The 21,998-nt window shown below is 45.6% G+C and overlaps 1 protein-coding gene across 1 annotated transcript; it reads right to left on the bottom strand.

Moving 5' to 3' along the window:
- Window positions 1-3,831: 3,831 nt before the first annotated feature.
- Window positions 3,832-8,496, bottom strand: LOC116271018 (histone H4). Its single transcript, XM_031657405.1, has one exon. It carries the CDS (start codon window positions 5,989-5,991, stop codon window positions 5,680-5,682), a length of 312 nt encoding a protein of 103 aa, XP_031513265.1. The 5' UTR covers window positions 5,992-8,496; the 3' UTR covers window positions 3,832-5,679.
- Window positions 8,497-21,998: the final 13,502 nt, after the last annotated feature.

Raw genomic sequence — 21,998 nt, 5'->3', positions numbered from 1 at the left:
AAGCTGCCATTTTGCCTTTCCTGAGGCGTGTTAAGTGAGGAGAGCAGTGTAGGTGAGCCCTGCTGGGGACTGCCACATGTTTCTGCTCCAGGGTCACAGCAATTTCTCGAGTATGCCTCCGGGTCTCTGCGGAGACCCTCATAACCTGCTTAGGCCCACAGTGCATGGGCGGTATTCTGACTTCAAAAACTAGTGACCTTCAGAGGTGGGTGGGTCACCCACCATCTCTGCACCCAGCTTCTCAGGTCCAGTAGTGACTGAGCAGAGACTGGAACCCGCGGATGTTGGTGTCAGACATCTAGGTCCTCTGACTGCCCCCCCCACCCCGCACCCCAGATCACACTCCTTTCACTCACCAGTCTGGGCACCTCTAAACTCCAGGAGGTCTCCCCGGCTGAATCTCAAAGGAAAATTTCTTGGCATTTTTTTAATATCCAGTCAGGAGTAGAATTCATTACATCTTGTGGTCCTGGCACTGTGAAGGCCTGCACTCACAGGAATCTGTCAGTCTTCGTATTTGTTTGCGAGACCAGCATAAGCTGAATTCATCAATACAAGATAACATTCTAAAATGCTAAGTTTTAACATTTAATCATTCCCTGTACTTAAATCATTGTCTCCCCTCAGGTGACAGTTAAAGGATAATTAAGGATACGGTAAAGAAATACTCTTCCTCTGGCTGGGCACTGTGGCTCACAGCTGTTAATCCCAGCACTTTGGGAGGCGGAGGTGGGCGGATTGCTTGAAGTCAAAGTTCCAGACCAGCTTGGGAAACATAGCAAGACCTTGTCTCTACAACAACAACAGAAAAAAGAAAAAGAAAAAAGAAATACCTAGCCGGGAGTGGTGCCATTTGCCTGTGGTCCCAGCTACTAGGGTGGCTGAGGTGGGAGAATCACTTATGCCCGGGAGGCAGAGACTGCTGTGAGCTGAGATTGTGCCACTGCACTCCAGTGTGGGTGACAAGATAGTGAGACCCTGTCTCAAACCCACCTCTTCCTCTAATAACTAGCTTCTACGTGGCTACCTTGGTTGCCAGTAAGCCCACTCTGAATCTGTGGCTTTTATGAAGTGAAAAACGTGCTTTGTTCACATTTAATTCTGCCTTAGGCAGGCTAGTGGGGGACAGGTGTGTGTGTGTGTGTGTTTGGAGGGGAACTACATGGTAAGAGACATGGCCATGTTTACACTGCTTTTTCTTCCTTAGAAGAGGACTTGTCCACTCTCCTGGTCACCCTTATCCTTCTCTGGGTCCGCATCTCAGTCTTCTCATGTCTTTCTCTTCCCCGTCAATATTCCTGGTTTCCCCCGTGCTGGCCTTGGCCATCTTCTTTTCTCCGTGCAACTCAAGTGAGATTGACTCCCTGCTTTCCATATTTCTGTCCCTTAGCTAAGCGCTCCCAAATTGGTATCTTCTGCTGAGACTCTATCCTGAGCGCTACACATTTTGTGTGTGTGTGTGTGTGTGTGTGTGAGAGAGAGAGAGAGAGAGAGAGAGAGAGAAACAGGGTCTCACTCGTCTAGGCTGGAGTGCAGTAGCACAATCAAAGATCACTGCAACCTTGGACTCCTGGGTTCAGGGGTCCTCCCACCTCAGCCATCTGAGTAACTGGGACTACAGGCACACACCACCAGGCCCGGCTAATTTTTTTTATTTTTTGTAGAGTCAGGGTTTCACTGCATTGCCCAGGCTGGTCTCGAAATCCTGGGCTCAAGCCATCCTCCCACCTTGGACTCCCAAAGTGCTGGGATTATAGACGTGGGCCACTGTGCCTGGCTACACCAATGTTTCTAACTGCCTGGTAGATAGGTCCTTCTGGATGGATACTAGGCACTTCAAACCCAGCTTATTTCCAAAACCACATGCATCATCTTGCTTTCCAAACCGATTTGTTTCTTTCCACATTCCCCATCTTCCTGGAAGACACCTTCATTACCCCCATCTGTTCTGAGTCAGGTGTCCCTTCCTCTTGCCCTCTGTGCAAATCTCATGAGTTCCAAATGTTACTAAATCTACCTTCTGACTTTCCATTGTATCACCTTTTCTCCGTCCAGCCATGACCATGCCTTAACTGAAGCTCTCGCCAGCTCTGGTCTAGTAGATTACATAGTCAGGATAGTCTTTCTGCCCTGCCACACTGAGCTTCCATTTTGTACGAGAGATATCTTTTCCTTTCTTTTTTTTTTTGAGACGGAGTCCCGCTCTGTCGCCCTGGCTGGAGTGCAGAGGCACGATCTCGGCTCACTCCAACCACCGTCTCCCGGGTTCATGCGATTCTCCTGCCTCGGCCTCTGGAGTAGCTGGGACTACAGGTGCGTGTCACCACGCCCAGCTAATTTTTATATTTTTAGTAGAGACGGGGTTTCACCATGTTGGCCAGGATGGTCTCAATCTCTTGACCTCGTCATCTGCCTGCCTTGGCCTCCCAAAGTGCTGGGATTACAGGCATGAGCCACAGTGCCCGGCTCCCTTGCTCTTCTTTGCCCTCATCTCTTTGGGCCCTCCTCCTTGCCTCTGCCCTCTCCTATCTTAATACCCCTTCCCTTCCTTAACCTCTCAGCATTAGGCTGGCAACATTTCTCAGGGTGAGGATTTGTCTTTGTTTATTTCCGTAGTAGCAGTACCCAAGCAATGCCTGGTCACCATAAGTAGAGTTAAATCGTCTCTCAGAAAAACAAAACAAAAAACGAACTACATTGAGTGGGAAAGGCAATACATATATCAACTTTGGTTTCGGTATCACTTCATGGCGTCATTCTTCTTTCACGTATAACTTTTCATTTGATCCTTAAAATAATCCTGTGAAAAAGGCAGGAATTCTCAGTAATTGGCCGGGCATGGTGGCTCACACCTGTAATCCCAGCACTTTGGGAGGCTGAGATGGGTGCAACCCCTGAGGTCAGGAGTTCAAGACCAGCCTGGCCAACACGGTGAAACCTGGTCTCTACTAAAAATACACAAATTAGCTGGACTTCAAACTAAAGCAAATTTTAACATTTGGGTGAACATCTGGGCAACATATATTCAGGTTTTAAATATTTTTGCATTAAAACAAAAACTGTTTAAAAAAAAAGAAAAAGAGGACAGGAGCGGTGGCTCACTCCTGTAATCCCAGCATTTTGGGAGGCCGAGGAGGGCGGGTCACCTAAAGTCAGGAGTTCGAGACCAGCCTGGCCAACTTGGCAAAACCTCCGTCTCTACTAAAAATACAAAAATTAGCCCGGCGTGGTGGTGGGCACCTGTGGTCCCAGCTACTCGGGAGGCTGAGGCAGGAGAATCACTTGAACCCTGGAGGTAGAGGTTGTGGTCAGCCAAGATCGTGCCACTGCATTCCAGCCTGCATGACAGATCAAGACTCCATCTCATAAAAAGAAAGAAGAAGGAAGGAAGGAAGGGAAAGAAAGAAAGGAAAGGAAGGAAGAAGGAAGGAAAGAAAAAGAAAGAAAAGAAAAAGAGAGAAAGAAAGAGAAAGAAAAAAAAGAAGAAAGAAAGAAAGAAAGAGAAAGAGAGAGAGAAAGAAAGAAATGCTGTTACCTAAGTCAGTGGCTTTCAACCTTTAATGTGTATCAGAATCACCGGGAGGGCTTTTTTAAAGCACAGATTACTATGTCTCACCCCTCAGTTTCTCATTCAATAGGTCTGGGGTGGGGCCCAGGACTTTATCCCAGGTGATCAGTGCTGCTAGATGAGAGGCTACATTTTGAGAACAACTGATTCAGACAATGGACGTGTTTTCTCCCCCACTCCCTTTCTTTCTTTATCTTCAAATTTTTGGTATGTCCTTCTTTAGTGGATCTTGGTGAGGATCAGATAGATTCATCAGCATTTCCTTTAAAATTAAAAAATCAGTGATACTTGAAATAGCAATGCTGAAAATCACAGGTCAGATTTAAAAGGGAAAAGGAAACATCTTGAGCATTACAACCTCTATTTCTTACCTGGACATCTTCACAAATGTTATTCTTGCCACTTCCTCCCTGCCCTCACCCCTTTTACTCTGTATCTCAGTAGGATGCCAATCATTCTGCCCTTTATTCAGAGTCCGACACAAGCCCCAACGTCCATAGCCAAGTTTTCCTGGGTTTCCCAGCAGCCAGTGACTCCTGTAGCATTAGGATTCCTATAGTAGTTATTGTCTGCATTTCTCAGCATATTGAATATGTACTGCCTCTTATTGTTGGACTGTTTATTCTTAAATGTGTACAGGTATGGATTTATGTCGTCTATATATTATCCATTTATTGTCTTCTCCGTTCTGATGGTAAGCTCCTGGAGGGCAAATCTTGCATCTACCACTTTGCTGGCAGCCCCATTGGTAAGCTCCTGGAAGGCAAGTCTCGCACCAGTGCTTTGCCGGCAACCTGATTGCTAAGTACTGTGTTTTAAGCTTAGTTCAGTCTCAAGTGTTTGATGCTGATGAGAGCAGCCACATCTGAAAACCAATAAAGCAACTGCTGGTTTATCCTTTGGGAGCTGACAGAATTTCTTCTTCCAAATACATACACAGTAAAATCATAAGCCTAGAATGTTTAAACAAACAAACAAACAAACAAACAAAAAAAAAAACTTATGGGATATGCAATGGCTGCAAAACTGTAAGGATTAGAAATGTGAACCCACATTTTAATCCAAATGAGGGCAATTTAGAGGTGGTAGTGTAAAGAATAGCTTGCTTTAACATATGCCATGCTGATATAGAATTGGCTTTTGCCTTGTCAAAATTAAATTGTGCTTTCTGTATTGATGGTGGGCACGTTTCTGCAGGTCTCTCATTCTAAGCTACAATAGGCCCTAAGAAGTAGAAGTCACATACCTGAATTAGTTGTGAAGTTGCTTTCAGATCATATCGTTGGTTCACTCTTATAGAAGGATCACATTAAAATGTCTCTGCATTTGTATCCTTGCAATGCCACAACTGAAAGACAGTTATCTCATAGGTCCTTGATTAAATTAGGAGCCTTTTTACTGAACACAAGAAATGATACTTTTCAGGCACTGGGCAGATAGGTTGCTAGAAATTCATTTTTTTAACTGTACTAAGATTGAGCTGAGTGCGTGGCTGAAGATACCACATAACATGGACCCTTACTAAGGGATCTAGTCCACCCGCTTGTTATGTAGAGGGTAAAATGAAGCCCAGAACAGTCAATCGCGAAATCTAAGCCGATCAGGTGGGAAAGCCGGCATCTATAGAATGAAGATCTAAGGCTGCTTCTCCCACTTTGCCTGAGCAAATATAGGGAGATTACATAGCAAGGCACGTGTAAATTGCCAGTGCCTATTTCTCAGAACCAGATCTGGTGATCGCAAAGACGTGCCCCTCTAGGTGTGCCTATATACTGCTCCAGAAGAGCAAGCCGAGAAAGTAGTGCTCAAACCTAGAACACATTCAACCTTTCATATCGATAAAGGCAAAAAAAAAAAAAAAAAAAAAAAAGCCCAAGTAAGTGAAAAAGCCGCTTTCGGTCAACGACTTAAGTCTTTACGGCTGTGAGCGCCATGGGCCACAGTAGCTTTCCGTTAACTTCAGATCCGACCGTCGCCCCACTGCCAAAGTTACCTTCCAACATCGTTACTGTTGCACTTTATGCAGTCAAGTGTCCAGCTCCTCAGATGAGCGAGTGGTCGGCCCTAAAAAGGGCCTTTGGGATCGAAACGTGCAAAGCTGGAGCGGCGGCCTAGCCTCCGAAGCCGTACAGTGTGCGCCCCTGGCGCTTGAGCGCGTACACCACATCCATGGCTGTGACGGTCTTGCGCTTGGCGTGCTCGGTGTAGGTGACTGCGTCCCGAATCACGTTCTCCAGGAACACCTTCAGCACACCGCGGGTCTCCTCGTAAATGAGGCCAGAGATCCGCTTAACGCCGCCACGCCGAGCTAGACGCCGAATGGCAGGCTTGGTGATGCCCTGAATGTTGTCTCTCAGGACCTTGCGGTGGCGCTTAGCGCCCCCTTTGCCTAAGCCTTTTCCACCCTTTCCCCTGCCAGACATGACTGCTACAGCCTGAAAGACAGCTTCTGTCAGGGCAAGCACGGTCTTCCCCTGATATACAACAGTATCGGACCAGATTGAAAACCGAAAGCGCGCCGGCGGGAAGCTTTCTCAATTGTCCCCGCCCTCTCGACATTTCGTCATTTCTTTTCTGTTTTCCTCTCCCTCCTCCTCCACTCTGCTCAGGTCCCTCCCACCCTCTTCCCCCCCGCGCGCCCCGCTACGCCATAGTCCCCGGGAGAATTCACATCCCAACCCAGGGCTTCCGGATTCTGCGGTGGCTTTGGCCTGTGTCTGGTCTGAGGACGCCCGAAAGGCACTGCACTGAGGCTAAGGGAAAGTTCTTCTGGAGGGAGCCTCAGGTAGAGCAAATGGAGGCCAGAGGCGGGCAGGAGCGCGCCAGCGCAGGATTTAATCCCGACCAGCGGATTCAGAGCCGTCCTTATATAAAGCCTCAGGAAGCGCCGTTCCGACGATGAGGCCAGCACGCGAGAGGCGACCTCAAGAGCGGCGGCGCCAGGGATCTGTGCGCCAAGGGAAGACGGGAGGGAGCAGGTTCGCCATAATTCCTGACTCTAGGCTCTGTTTCGTTGGACCGAGCCACTCTATTTTAGCTCACGCAGGAGAATTCTGGCCCTGGGAAAATTGATCTCAGCATGCTGCCAAGCTTTCTCATGGAGGTCAGCGAATCCCAACACACTGTCGGTCAAAGCAGTGCTGGAAGAAACAAAACAGTTCTCCCTCGGTAGAACTGAGGGGGATTGGTCCAGGGCTCCCGCCGATACCAAAATCCTGGTTGCTCAAGTCTCTCATAGAAAATGGCGTAGTATTTGCACATAACTATGCACATCCTCCCGTGTACTTTAAATGGTCTCTAAATTACTTTGTAACACCTAATCCAATGTAAATGCTATGTAAGTAATTGTTATACTGTTTTTATTTGTACTAGCTTACGTTGTATTTTTTTTTTAATTCGTTTGTTTGATATTTCGATCTTGGGGAACCCGCGTATATGGAGGGCCTGCTACACAGAGAAAACTGAGGGATATTCTGTGCATCCGTTTCTACGGATCCTCTAAATCGGCCTTTGTTTTCAGCCAGGATTTAGTGCCCAACTGTGTCCTCTGGAGGCCCCACATGGAGCTAGCAAAGTTTGCTGAATCGGGTTTTGCAAGAGGACTATCTGCTCCATACTGAGAGTAATTACCACAAACTGCCCTGTGAAATTGGTTGGGGTTCTTACTGTTAGCATGTTTATTACTTTATCAGGGCTCTCTGTAGGAGAGTCTGTGAGAAAATGTTCTGGTTTCTGCTGAAAGAATCGTGTTTTGTTGGGGTTTTTTCCCCCGAAAAATATTATTTTTAAAAACTCTTCTGTGCCCTGTTTAATCTCTCCCTTGGATCCACCTCCTATGTGCTCATAAATCGTAAATCTGTATTCAGACTTCTAGACTCGAAACACGTAGATCCACCTCGTGGTTCTTCAGTCATTTTAAGCTCAAAACTCAAAATCTCCCGAAATCAAAATGTTGACATTTATAATCTCCAGGGTGTGACTCACGGGGGACGAGGGGAGCACTTCTCTCCTTCCCCGCATAAAGCTGGTTCTCCTGTCTGCTCATTGAACGGTTCCACTACCCATCACAGCATCTACATGCCTAAACCAACACCCCAGCATTGGCATCAGATATCTTCCTCTCCCTTGGCTGCTTCAGGACAGAGAAGAAACATGCTTGCCCTTTTCTGACTCTTTAGTAACTCTCGCCGAATCTATCACATTATTTTACATCTCTTTACATCTTAGTACTCCCCCATCTTGGCTGTGTGTTCCTTACTGGCAGTGATTTTTGTTTATTCATTTTTGTAAACTGACACTTAGTTCAGTGTCCAATATAAGCTCAATAATAGTTAATAAAAGGAAAAGTTCCTGCATCTGATTGCTTTTAAACACTGTTAGAAAAGACATAACCACATTGCAGCTTGATAAAACCACCACAAAACAAGGCTGAGAGAAGTGGTGATTTCTGGTGTCAGCGGGCACAGGACCCTGGGCAGAATCAGAGATACGGGGTCTATTCAGTTCCCTTTTTAAGGGGATCAGGACATGCTACCTCCAAATGTGCCAGTTTCGACTTAAGAATTATTTTCAGCTGAAATAAACAGCTAAAATCCCTTACCAGTTTAATAGCAGATCCTCCTCGCAAATCTCAAATTTTTAACTCAGTTGTCATAAATCTTCTTCGGGACTAGAAGCAAATCTAATCTCAGAGATGAGAAGTAGTCATCACACCCAAATAGACATTGTCACAAGACTCGAATCTTCCATCTATTCTAAGGGACCATTTATCTTTTCAAAAGTCATTTGGTTTTCCATATGTCCTTTATTCCTCCTCCTTTTCCCCTGCTGTTAGGTAGATCCCAAATTCTAACCACCCCTTTGAGTTACTCATCTCAGAGTGCTCCTATGTATACACTTTTTTTTTTTTTTTTTTTTGATTCAGAGTCTTACTCTGTCACCCAGGCTGCAGTGCAGTGGTACAATCTCGGTTTAAACACCCAAGTGTGTGCTGTTTTGTTATAGTCCCTCTAGAAACTAATACAGGGTTCATGGTCTGCCAAAATCCCATTCCCTGCTCAGACCGACAATGGATGGTGGGGTCCTTTGTGATACGTACCCTGTGAGTTAGAAGTAGCAACTAGAGCTGTTGAGGACAATACCTTTGCACCCGGTACCTCATCCGCTGAATTTTATTTTCAAAGATACAGTCTGAAACCCTCAGAGGGTGAGTGCCTTTCCAGTGTGTCAGAGCCATTAGCAGCTGGGCAGACCGCTGAGCATGTAGATTTCTAGGTCAAGGCCCTCTCCCCAAAGAATCATACTCCCTGGTTGAACTGAACCTAAATCAGGTTTTGAACTAGACAGATGCCAACCAACTTAAAATTCGAAAGACACCCAAGACCTGTCCATGGCCCTGGGATTTGAGGACAACCTGTGCATGTCATGGCTATGGCAGTTCAGGGGTCTCTGGCTTAGTGGGAATGTCTATGTCCTAACTTCACCCTTCTCACTCTTCCACCCCCATCTGCCCCTCCTATGACAATGGAGTGCTCATTCCCCAAATTCAGCACCGTGAAAGAGAGAAAGGAACACTGGATAGTCTAAGACCTGGTCTTGGCTTGTGTGAGACAGTGGAGGCCTCACTACTTGGTCTTTTCTGGTTTACTGTCAAAAGGTTGAAGCTGGGGCCTTGACTGCCTCCTGTTCTCTGTTCCAGGGATGCTATACAATAGAAGTTTTGGGTCTTGACCATCGAAAGGTCCCATGAATTCTCCACTCAGCTCAGCTCAGCCCCCTGCTCTCACGTTGGGTGAGGAAATGATAGGCAGTGCGAACGGGCATAGGCACACTCACTGAGGAAGTGCAGCCTGTCTGACCCAATCTCTCTCACCCAGCCTAGGCAGGACACTGTTTCCTTAACTATCAGCAGCTATCTTGGGGATTTCCCCACGGGGCCAGGGCAACAGAATCGGGTTCTCACTGTGACCATGGTCTGGAAGGACCATGAGGAATTCCCCAGTGCTGTCAGGGTTTCCCATACTGTCACAGACAGTTTAGTAACAGCTTTGACACCTTTTGGTAATAGGACAAAGTTAACACTCCTGCCACTATCCTGTGAAGGCCAAACTTCCTAGGCCCCATAGGAAACTTTTGGAATGTCTTCTTTGGGTTGAGAAACTGGGGCAAAGTAGAACCCAATTTTTTCACGTCAATATCAAAATGTAATCATTTCAGGTGCACAGAGTTCCGCACTTTCAGATTGGTCTTAAAGAAAAGAAAATCGGCCGGGCGCGGTGGCTCAAGCCTGTAATCCCAGTACTTTGGGAGGCCGAGACAGGCAGATCACGAGGTCAGGAGATCGAGACCATCCTGGCTAACACGGTGAAACCCCGTCTCTACTAAAAAAATACAAAAAAACTAGCCGGGCGAGGTATTCCCAGCTACTCGGGAGGCTGAGGCAGGAGAATGGCGTAAACCCGGGTGGCGGAACTTGCAGTGAGCCAAGATCCGGCCACTGCACTCCAACCTGGGCGACAGAGCGAGACTCCGTCTCAAAAAAAAAAAAAAAAAAAAGAAAGAAAAGAAAATCGCCGGGCGCGGTGGCTCACGCACTTTGGGAAGCCGAGGTGGGCAGATCACCTGAGATCAGGAGTTCGAGACCAGCCTGACCAATGTGGTGAAACCCCATCTCTACTAAAAATACAAAAAAACAAACAAACAAAAAGTTAGCCGGACTTGTTGGCGGGCCCCTGTAATCCCACCTACTCAGGAGGATAAGGCATGAGAATCGCTTGGACCCGGGAGGCGGACGTTGCAGTGAGCTGAGATCACACTACTGCACTCCAAACTGGGTGACAAAAGCGATACTCCATCTCAAAACAAAAAGAAGAAAGAAAGGAAACAAAGAGAAAGAGAGAAAAAAAGAGAGAAAGAAAGAGAGAAAGAGAAAGAAAGAAAGAGAAGAAAATCAAGTAAAGAGCAATTCACATTCTCTTGAAAATTCTCATTACATCCAGCCTGGTTCCAGGGAAGCCCTGCCGTGAAACTGGTATTGTTACTTAGACTTAGGGTCCTTTGATCAGAGTTGATGATGTCCTCAGCTAAGTCAGTGCTAGGAGTGGACAGAGATGAAGTGATAGATGTGACGGAATTGTAGAATGTAGATTTAATAAAATTTGGTATTTTAGGGCAGGGCGTGATGGCTCATGCCTGTAATCCCAGCACTTTGTGAGGCCAAGGTGGGCCGATCACATGAGGTCAGGAGTTCAAGACCAGCCTGGCCAACACAGTGAAACCTCCTCTCTACTGAAAATACAAAAATTGGCCAGGCACAGTGGCTCATGACTGTAATCCCAGCACTTTGGGAGGCTGAGGCGGGGGGATCATGAGGTCAGGAGATGGAGACCATCCTGGCTAACACGGTGAAACCCCGTCTCTACTACAGATACAAAAAACTAGCCGGGTGTGGTGGCAGGTGCCTATAGTCCCAGCTAGTCAGGAGGCTGAGGCAGGAGAATGGCGTGAGCCTGGGAGGCAGAGCCTGCAGCGAGCCCAGATGGCACCACTGCACTCCAGCCCAGGCGACAAAGCAAGGCTCCGTCTCAAAAAAAAAAAAAAAAAAAAAAAAAAAAAAATCAGCCAGGCGTGGTGCGGCACACCTGTAGTCCCAGCTACTTGGGAGGCTGAGGCAGGAGAATTGCTAGAACCAGGGTGGTGGAGGTTACAGTGAGCCAAGATCGTGCCACTGCACTCTAGCCTGGGCGACAGAGTGAGACTTCATCTCAGGAAAAAAAAAAAAAAAGATTGGTGATTTAGGCATTTGGAGAATGCATGCAACAAAGGAGTTTCTGGCCTGAGGAGCTATGGGGTTGATGTTAGATTTTAGTAACATGGAGAATGCAGAGAGAAGAAATTGCTTTTCTTTTTGTTTTTGGTTTTTTGAGACAGAGTCTCTCTCGGTTGCCCAGGCTGGAGTGCAGTGGAAAGATCTCTGCTTGCTGCAACCTCCCCCTCTCGGGTTCAAGCGATTCTCCTGCCTCAGCCTCCCAAGTAGCTGGGATTATAGGTGCCTGACACCACGCCCAGCTAATTTTTTGTACTTTTAGTAGAGAAGGGGTTTCACCATTTTGGCTAGGCTGGTCTCGAACTCCTGACCTCAAGTGAGACACCCGCCTTGGCCTCCCAAAGTGCTGGAATTATAGGCATGGACCACCACACCCAGACAGAAATTGCTTTTGAAAGGAAAAAGATGCATAAAGTCCCTTCCGACATTGAAAATTGAGATTCTTGTTCTCTATCTAGGAGAACACATCCACCAGTTGTTATTACTCTAATCAGTAAAGGGTCTCAGCTGGAGATACTTGTCAGTAAGCCGTCAGCAAATCGATAAGGAAAATGAAAGGCAGGGAATTTGATGAGATCTTCGCAGGGGTTAGGGAGAAAAGAAGAAGGCTGAGACAGGCACTCTGGGCAAGCAGGAACATTGATGGGAGTTAGTAGATTAGGAGAATACCAAGAGACAGAGGATAGCTGGAAAGGGATGAGGACCACCAGAAGAGAATATGTCCCAAGGAGGCAAAGGAGGTGTCAACAGGGTCGTATTGTGCACCAAAGTTCAGAAATAATGATTATAACTTAACATTCCTTAAGCTCAGTGACTGCTGACTGTGCTTCATATTTTACGTCTTATACATCACCACAACAATCCTGCAAGGAAGGCAGATGTTTTATCATTCTCATTTTACAGACTAGGAAGCTTTGAGTATTTTGCCCAAGTTCCCAAAACTATTAAGTGTCAGGGCCAGGGACTTTGCCCAAAGTGCGAGGTCTCCAAAGTTCAGGTGCTCGGGCAGAAAACACCCACGGAGAAGCTTGTACTGGAAGCTCAGAAAGGAAGTGACAGGAGGCATTGTGATACACACGGTTGAGGGCCTCACTGCTTCTCCTGACTTCTCTACCTTTTCAGACGGCATTCTTCTCAGGTTCTAACAAGCTTACCCTCTCCTCTGGTTTAGCAGTTCCTCCCAGATTCATTTATCCTTCCAGTTCCCTGTGAAATTCTGAGTGCCGTCAGAATGGGCATTTTGCCTTGTTCATCTCTCCAAGTCAGCATCCTGGAGCATAGTAGATGATCAGGAAATGCCTGATTGCCCTGATTCCACTGGCCTCTGAATTCTCACTCAAAAGGGCATAAAACCCAGGCCCCTCCTAGGTTTCAAAGAATTCTCAGGAATTTGCAGGCCAGAAGCAATATAACCTGGACTCTGGAAGGAACTTTCTCCAGGCTGGCCCCAGAAGAGGGAGGGGTAGCTGCCCTGAGCTGTACCCCTTGCCTACAAGTTGCTACGGTTCACCATCAGGCTAGTTGCGTAGCTTTAGCTGAAGGCAGAGTTCCCCTTGGTGCTCAAAGAGAAATACTTTGGGGAGGAGTGCACATTTGGGATAGACTGAATAATAGCCCCACAGAGATATCCGCATCCCAATCCTTGGAATCTGTGAATATGTTGCCTTATATGGCAGAGGAACTCTGCAGATGTGAATAAATTAAGGACCTTGAGATAAAGAACTTATCCTGGATTATTGAGATGAGCCCCTCATATAATCACATGAGTCCTTAGAGAGACGAGAGGGTCAATCAGGGAGAAGGGGGTGTGATGACAGACGCAGACATTAGAGTGATCTGTCCAGGGGCTAAAAAATGCCAGTTTCTAGAAGCTGGAAGATTCAAAAAATGGATTATATACCTGGAGCCTCCAGAATAAACCAGTCCTTCAGACATTTGTTTTAGCCCCTTAAAACTTATGTTGGGCTTCTGACCTCCAGAATGATAAGAGAATAAATTTGTATGGGTTTTTTTGTTGTTGTTGTTTTGTTTCTTTCTTTCTTTTTTTTTTTTTTTTTTGAGACGTAGTTTCACTCTGGTTGCCTAATCTGGAGTGCAATGGCATGATGTCAGCTCACTGCATCCTCCGCCTCCCAGGTTCAAGCAATTCTCCTGCCTTAGCCTCCTGAGTAGCTGGGATTACAGGCACGTGCCACCATACCTGGCTACTTTTTGTATTTTTAGGAGAGACGGGTTTTCACCATGTTGGTCAGGCTGGTCTCGAACTCCTGACCTCAGGTGATCCACTCGCCTTGGCCTCCCAAAGTGCTGGGATTACAGGCGTGAACCACCACACCCGGCAAATTTGTGTTGTTTTAAACCACTAAGTCTATGATAACTTATTAATGCAACACTAGGAAATGAATACACAGTTCTTACAAGAGCCGCTAGGCTCTTTTTATTTGACGGGGGGGGCGGGGAGGGGTGAGATTTGAGTGTCATCAGGAGCAGAGTGTGAGGTATACTTGGAGGGAAAGAGAAAAGGAAGTGGGCAGCAGAGGTGAAAAAGAGATCAGGAATGGGAAGTCGGGGGCCCCACAGTGAACCTTTCCTTAAGGCTGACTAGGCTCCTTCATGGGCCTGACCAGCCGCCTTCACCTGCTCAGCCCAGAATTTCTAGAGAGATCTGTGGTCTTTGCAAGTGGCACTGAGCTCTCCTAGACAATTACTGGCCTCCCGCAGCCATGGACCTCTGTAGAGCTCCCTGGGGTCATCCAGGGCAGGAGGGTGACAGGCTGGCTTCACCGTGGTCATATAGCAGAAGTGGCAAGCTCTTCTTGCTCTTGAGGAAAGCTCACACCCAGATTGTTGCAAGGATGTTGTACATGTTGAGCATCCCTAATCTGAAAATCCGAAACCCTGTGCTCCAAAATCTGAACAATTTTGTGCACTAATGTGGTGCCTCAGTGGAAAATGCCACACCTGATCTCACACAATGGGTCATACAATGTATAGCTTATTCAGGGTTCCCAAGGAAAACAAAAGAAAAGGCCCTCCCAGCCCCTTTCCAGTGAGATGTCTCTTTTTTGCACATGCCCGGTTTCCCCAACGTGCACACACTCACAAAGGGTCATAAAATGGCATGTGTGCAGGCCAGTGTCATCAACAGCACATTCCGCATAATGCCCCACGTAGGAGCCTAGACCTACGTGCCTTACTCACTGTGGGGTTTTGTTTGTTTGTTTGTTTATTCTCTGCTCTGTGGTATAAAGATATTGTTGAAAATATGAAAGAGGCCTGCAGATACCCCATGAGTTACAGTGATTTTTAGAAGAGAAGAAGCAAGGCCAGGCACGGTGACTCATGCCTGTGATCCCAGCACTTTGCAAGGCCAAGGCGGCTGGATCACTTGAGGTCAGGAGTTCGAGACCAGCCTGACCAAAATGGTCCAAAACCCCATCTCTACTAATGACCAAAACCCCATCTCTACTAAAAATACAAAATTTAGCCAGGCCTGGCGGCACATGCCTGTAGTCCCAGCAACTCGGAAGGCCGAGGCAGAAGAATCACTTGAATCCAGGAGGCGGAGGTTGCAGTGACCTGAGATTGTGCCATTGCACTCCAGCCTGGGCGACAGAGCAAGTCTCTGTCTGGAAAAAAAAAAAAAAGCGGAGGTGGGGAGAGAAAACATTTATGTTTATCTATAGTACAGAAAGTCAAGTTGTTGGAGAAAATGGAGCACAGTGTAAGTGTTATTAAGGTATTCATGAAACATAGATGGATTTCGTGTTCAGTCTTGGGTCCCATCCCCAATACATCTCATTATATATATGCAAATATTCCAAAATCTGAGACTCGAAACACTCCCAGTCCCAAGTATTTCAGATAAGGGATACTCAACCCGTGTTAGTTTCCTAGGCCTGCCATAATAAATGACCACAAACTTGATAGCTTAAAACAACAGAACTGTATTCTTCCACAGTTCTGGAGACTGGAAGTCTGAAAGAAAGTACCATGCTCCCTCTAAAGGCTCTCAAGGAGAATACAGACATGAACTTTAGGGAACATATTCAACCCACTACAGGTCCTGAGCACTAAGCCTTGTGGGAGGACACTCTGGAAGCAGGTCCAGACTTCCCCTGGTCTTGCCTCTTCAGAGCCTGTGCACTCTCTACCTCCAAAAGGCCCTTCTATCAGTCACTTACTTAGTTGAGTATAAAACTAAGCATGAAAGCTGTGCAATTTTGACCAACCGTCCTGTGTTCATTAGTGTAGGTGTTGGGGAACAGGCTGTGTCTCCACTTGGGGAACTCACGGGGCAGGACAGGAAGATGTTGGTGGTCCTTGACCAGATACCTCCTATAATAATGGAAAGCCTGAATGGTTGGGCGGCTGGCAGACTGTGGCCTGCCTTTACTTGCCTAGGGAAAGCTGGAAGGAAAGAAGACATGAGGCTAAAATAGAGGCTCAGTGTCTTAGTTTCAATATCTGTAAAACAGTAACAATAAATACACATACCTCATAGGATTAGTGCAGGGATAAACTGCTATACAGTCCATACAAAGTACTTAGAGCAGAGTCTCAACATGACAATAAATCAATAGTTATTAGCAATTTCATTATTTTTATGATAAACATTAATTCATAGAATATATATTCTAAATCTTTCCCTGGGAAATGTTACCATCACGCTGGGAAATAGACAAGCACGTGGAAAATAATGGGTAAATTATCTAATCTCTAGATGCTAATTATGTAGAGATTCTTCTAGACTATGTGGCCAAGCCAGCAGGAATAACTGAGTTCCTAGGAGCTTTATAATTCACAGAAACCTTTCACTAACAGCCTCTCGTTTGAGTCCACAACAACCCTGGAAAGAAGAAAAGGCTTTTACCCTATTTTACAGATAAGTAAGTTTCTGGTAAAGATTAGACACTGGGGAATGTGAGTTACTGGGCTAAAACATGGCCAAGGTGGAATTTGGGCTTAGGTTTTGTGTTTTGCTTTTTTTTTTGTATTAGATTAGATGCTTCAGGAGAGAGTGATACATGGAATAGACACAAATAATATCAATATGTGTACAGTACAGCCCACTCTCCTGACCTCAGTCTACAGTAAGAAATACATTTACATTGGCCAGGTGCTGTGGCTCATGCCCGTAATCCCAGCATTCTGGGAGGCTGAGGCGGGTGGATCACAGGTCAGGAGATCAAGACCATCCTGGTTAACATGGTGAAAACCCATCTCTACTAAAAAAAAAAAAAAATTAGCCGGGCATGGCTGGCGGGCACCTGTAGTCCCAGCTACTCGGGAGGCTGAGGCAGGAGAATGGCATGAACCTGGAAGGCGGAGCTTGCCGTGAGTCAAGATCCTCCACTGCACTCCAGCCTGGGCAACAGCCTTTCTCTGTCTCAGAAAAAAAAATAAAAAGAAAAAAAAGAAATACATTACATGGCCTCCCAGTCACATTCACAGGAAAATAAAAATTGCAACAAGTTTCACATAATGATAATTACTATTGGTGATATTTTCTCGTTTTATTATTCTTATAAAAGGGCAAAATGAAAGGAAAAGATGATCTCTACCAAGTAAATTAATTGTACTATGGATTATAACTTATAGTTGTGGTTTTTTTGGGAGGTTCTTTTGTTTTTGTTTTTCTGGTTTTTGTTTGTTTGTTTGTTTTGTTTTGTTTTTGAGATGGAGTCTCGCTCTGTCGTCCTGGCTGGAGTGCAGTGGCATGATCTCGGCTCACTGCAACCTCCGCCTCATGGTTCAAGAGATTCTCCTGCCTCAGCCTCCTGAGTAGCTGGGATTACAGGCGCACACCACCATGCCTGGCTAATTTTTGTAGTTTGAGTACAGATGGGATTTCACCATGTTAGTCAGGCTGGTCTCGAACTCCTGACCTCATGATCTGCCCGCCTTGGCCTTCCAAAGTGCTGTGATTACAAGCGTGAGCCACCATGCCCAGCCTGTTTTTTTTTCTTTTTGGTTGTTGTTGTTGTTTTGTATGTTTGTTTGTTTTTAATGTTTAATGTTCAGGAGTACATGGAAAAGTTCAATTTTTTAAATATAAGTTAGGCCAGGCGTGGTGGCTTATGCCTGTAATCCCAGCACTTTGGAAGGTCGAGGCCGGTGGATCACGAGGTCAGGAGATCGAGACCAGCCTGGCCAACATAGTGAAACCTTGTCTCTACTAAAAATACAAAAATTAGCCAGGTGTGGTGGCATGCACCTATAGTCCCAGTTACTCAGGAGGCTGAGGCAGGAGAAAGAGGCAGGAGAATCGCTTGAACCCAGGAGGCAGAGGTTGCAGTGAGCTGAGATCGCACCACTGCACTCTACCCTGGGGACAGAGCGAGACTCCGTCTCAAAAAACTAAATAAAATAAAATATAGATTAAAGGGAGGGAAAATAAGATAGTAAGATATAAAACACATTACCACTAACATGCACTTCGAGAAGCAGAAATTCGCTAGGACTGAGAAAATCAAAACCTGTTCTGCCATTCATTAGGCTGCAGTAACAGAGATAAAGCTGGCCTAGAAATAACAGAAAACATTCTTCTCCCAAGGGCATGCTACAGCTATAAAGGCTCTTAACTCCCCTCTTTGAGTGACCACTCCTTTCTTATTCACTGAGAAACTTGTGCTCAAAATCACAGACCATCAGAACTTTGGCTGCTTGAGATCGTATCAGCAACAATGAAGCATTCCCCTTCTCCAGTGAAGGACCTAAGCCACCTTGCACAAAAAAACGCAGTAATTTTCAACCCAGGTGCAAAACTTCAAGTAAGGGATTTCTGAACACAGCATTCCACCTCTATCTCAACTTCGTAGTTTCCAAGGAAACAAGACCCTGGATCCACTTCAAAGTCCCATCCTATGCCTACCCTTTCACACAGCCCTGCTTTGCTTTGAGCCTATGAAAACTACACTCCACTCTTCTCCCAAAATCAATGATAACTCCAATTTTCCTCTTGTTTGGTGAGCACCCTCCTCCCATCACCCTGCCACCAGTTTCTCTGTTGTGTGTTCTCCCTCATTGTAACAAGTCAACAAACTTGGCTTAGGTAGACTAAGTAGTGGTCTTGGGCTAATTGGGATAGGTTGAGTTTTTACTTAGAATTAATATTCATTTCAGCATTCCTACATTGTCAGAGGTTGTTTTGTTTTGTTTTTGGGTCTCTGTCGCCCAGGCTGGAGTGCAGTGGTGTGATCATAACTCACTGCAGCCTGCAGCCTCAATCTCCCAGGCTCCAGCGATCCTCCCACCTCAGCCTCCCAAGTAGCTCAGACTACAAGTGCACGCACCACCACGTCCAGCTAATTTTTATATTTTTTGTAGAAACAGGGTTTTGCCATGTCGTCAGGCTGGTCTCCAGCTCCCAACAAACTTGCCCACCTCGGGCTCCCAAGCTGCTGGAATTACGAGCATGGGCCACTACACCCCGGCTGTTGGTTATTTCTAATCTTTTAAATTACTATAAATGCTGCATCAACATCTTACTTCTTTGATATTAGTAGTGTTGAATAGTGACTAAAGGGAGACTCTGGAGTTGAAACCTGATTTGGCCCCGACTGTGTGACTATGAGAAAGTTTCTTAACCTCTCTGTGATTCCTCCATGTCCCAATCTGTAAATGGACATACTTATACTACCTACATGATAGGGTTTTGTGAAGATAAAATGAGTTCATACATGTAAAGTGTTTAAAACATTGTTGGCACCAAGAAAAAGTATGTGTTAGAAAAAATATACATATATAGGCCGGGCGTGGTGGCTCACGCCTGTAATCCTAGCACTTTGTGAGGCGAGGCGGGTGGATTGCCTGAGCTCAGGAGTTTGAGACCAGCCTGGGCAACATCGTGAAACCTTGTGTCTACTAAAATACAAAAAATTAGCCGGGCATGGCAGTGTGCACCTGTAACACCCCAGCGTTGGCAACAGATATCTTCTTCTCCCTTGGCTGCTTCAGGGCAGAGAAGAAACACTCTTGCCCTTTTCTGACTCTCTAGTAACTCTCGCAGAATGTATCACATTATTTTACATCTTTTTTTTTTTTTTTTGAGACGGAGTCTCATACTGTCACCCAGGCTGGAGTGCAGTGGCGAGATCTCGGCTCACTTCAAGCTCCGCCTCCCGGGTTCACGCCATTCTCCTGCCTCAGCCTCCCAAGTAGCTGGGACTACAGGCACCTGCCACCACGCCCGGCTAGTTTCGTTTCTTTTATATTTTTAGTAGAGACGGGATTTCACCGTGTTAGCCAGGATGGTCTCGATTTCCTGACCTCGTAATCCGCTCGCCTCGGCCTCCCAAATTGCTGGGATTACAGGCGTGAGCCGCCGCACCCGGCCTGTTTTACATCTCTTTACATCTCAGTACTTCTTCGTCTTGGCTGTTTGTTCCTTACTGGCAGTGATTTTTTGCGGGTGGCGGGGTGCGGGGGACGGATTCTCGGTCCAGGCTGGAGTGCAGTGGCGCGATGTCAGCTCACTGCAACCTCTACCTCCTGGGTTCAAGTGATCTTGTCTCAGCCTCCGGAGTAGCTGGGATTAAAGGCGTGGCCCACCACCTCACCGCTGTTTAGCATATAATCAAGAAATAACCATAAAAATGGGCAACCAGCAGCCCTCAGAGTTGTTCTCTCTACGGAGTAGCATTCTTTTATTCCTTTACTTTCCTAATAAACTTGCTTTCACTTTATGGACTGGTCCTGAATTCCTTCTTGCCAGATATCAAATAACCCTCTCTAGGGGTCTGGATCGGGACCCCTTTCCTGTAACACATATTCCAGTGGAATATGTTAGATAATAAAGGCAGAAATTGTAAAAAAATTGAGTTGTAGAGTACAGGTAGTATTAGGGACCAGTAGAAAGGAGAAGGGTGCTGTGCCAAGTTTTATCAAATGAGCAGGATATTTAAGGAATGCGTTTAACTTATAATGGGGTAAGGAAAAAAGCTGACACTCTCAAGTGTTCCTCAACTTGGTCCAGGGCTGCAGACCATTCAAGAGAAAAATCAAATCAGGCACACCAACCCACAAACCAACAATTCAGCTGGTCTCAGCTTATGATACTTGTAACCCTGAGGGTACTTGAAGCCAAAAATGAAACATAAACTATCTTATTGGAACATCTATCTTAACTTAGTCCGTTACTTTTGTATTAAAAGTAAACACATGTACATACAAAATATTATGTACCTAATAATTCATTTATTAATATTTTCTTTTGCCTGTTTATTTCTTGTTAGGTAAATTTTAATCTTCTCTTGTCTATTCCCCCGTGCTACCTAATGAAATTCCAGTTCTCAGTATTCAAGCTGCACACCCTTATAATTTCTGCTGAAGGACAGTTCAAAAATTTTAGGAGGAATATTCCCTCTATGTTACAACTCCAGAAAAGCAGAGCTTCTTTTGCACCATAAAGCTGCTTCTGATATAGTGGTGGGTTGAGACCTTTCACAGAAATGTCACTCTGGTGTCCAATGTGGGGACTAGGTGAAATTGAACTAACAATTGATCTGAATTCTGTTCTTAAAGATGACTTCGAAGGCAACTATACATCTGATTGTTTTATTCTGAGAAATGATACCTATAGCCATTAGAAGTTTACTCTTCTGATTGAATGCCCTTTTCTTATTTAAATGAACACATCTATACATTATGGTCAAGAGTGCATACATCATAGAGAAAGTATATTGCAAAGAAATGGGATGCTTGGGTGGGCTGCTTTGGGCTATCATCCAGATTCCATGGGGTAGTGTTCCCTTCTGATGGGAAGAGTTGGGTGTAGATGTTTGAGAAATACTAGATGGTGTGATTGCATGGTGGGAAAACGCTTTTGTGCTTTAAAATGTACTGGCTGGGTACGTGGGGCTCACGCCTGTAACCCAAGCACTTTGGGAGGCTAAGGAGGGTGGATCACCTGAGGTCAGGAGTTTGAGACCAGCCTGACCAATATGGTGAAACCCTGTCTCTAGTAAAAATATAAATAAATAATAAATAAGCTGGGGGTGTTGGCTTGCGCCTGTAGTCCCAGCTATTCAGGAGGCTGAGACAGGAGAATCGCTTGAACCCAGGAGGCAGAGGTTGCAGTGAGCAGAGATCCCACCACTGTACTCCAGCCTGGGTGACAGAGTGAGACTTTGTCTCAAAAGAAAAAAAAAAAAAAAAGGTATCCTCTAAGCCTAATGAAATAGAAAGTTTCATCATTACAGTTTCATTCTTTTGCTTTAGAATATTACACAGGCTTTGTTACTTACCCAGGACAAGCCATAATTTCTCTGAGACTCAGTTTTCTTATCTGTAAAGTGAGAAAAGTAACACCTATTTCACAGAGTAGGGATTAAATGATAAAGTATATGCAGAAGAACTTTAAACACTGAGTAGTACCTGCTGTCTGTAAGGCATTATTACAAAACGACCACAGAGAGCAATAACATTTGTTCACATCAGTTACACTTTTGTACATTTTAGATCTCTCGAGAGGAAGATGCTTTTGCCCATGAGAGACTCTTGAAGATATTAATTAAGCTAACAGACTTCTACATTGTGTTTAGTGTTCAGGAAGTCCCCTTAAAATCACTTTTACTTTACTTTTACTTCAGTAGGAAGATAGTT

Source organism: Papio anubis, chromosome 1 (genome assembly GCF_008728515.1).
Source record: "Papio anubis isolate 15944 chromosome 1, Panubis1.0, whole genome shotgun sequence".
In the NCBI taxonomy this organism is placed as follows: domain Eukaryota; kingdom Metazoa; phylum Chordata; class Mammalia; order Primates; family Cercopithecidae; genus Papio; species Papio anubis.
This window is presented reverse-complemented; position numbering and strand designations above follow the sequence as displayed.

Excerpts from the sequence above, each read along its gene's own strand:
- LOC116271018 (XM_031657405.1), bottom strand. The coding sequence starts at position 5,991 with ATGTCTGGCAGGGGAAAGGGTGGAAAAGGCTTAGGCAAAGGGGGCGCT.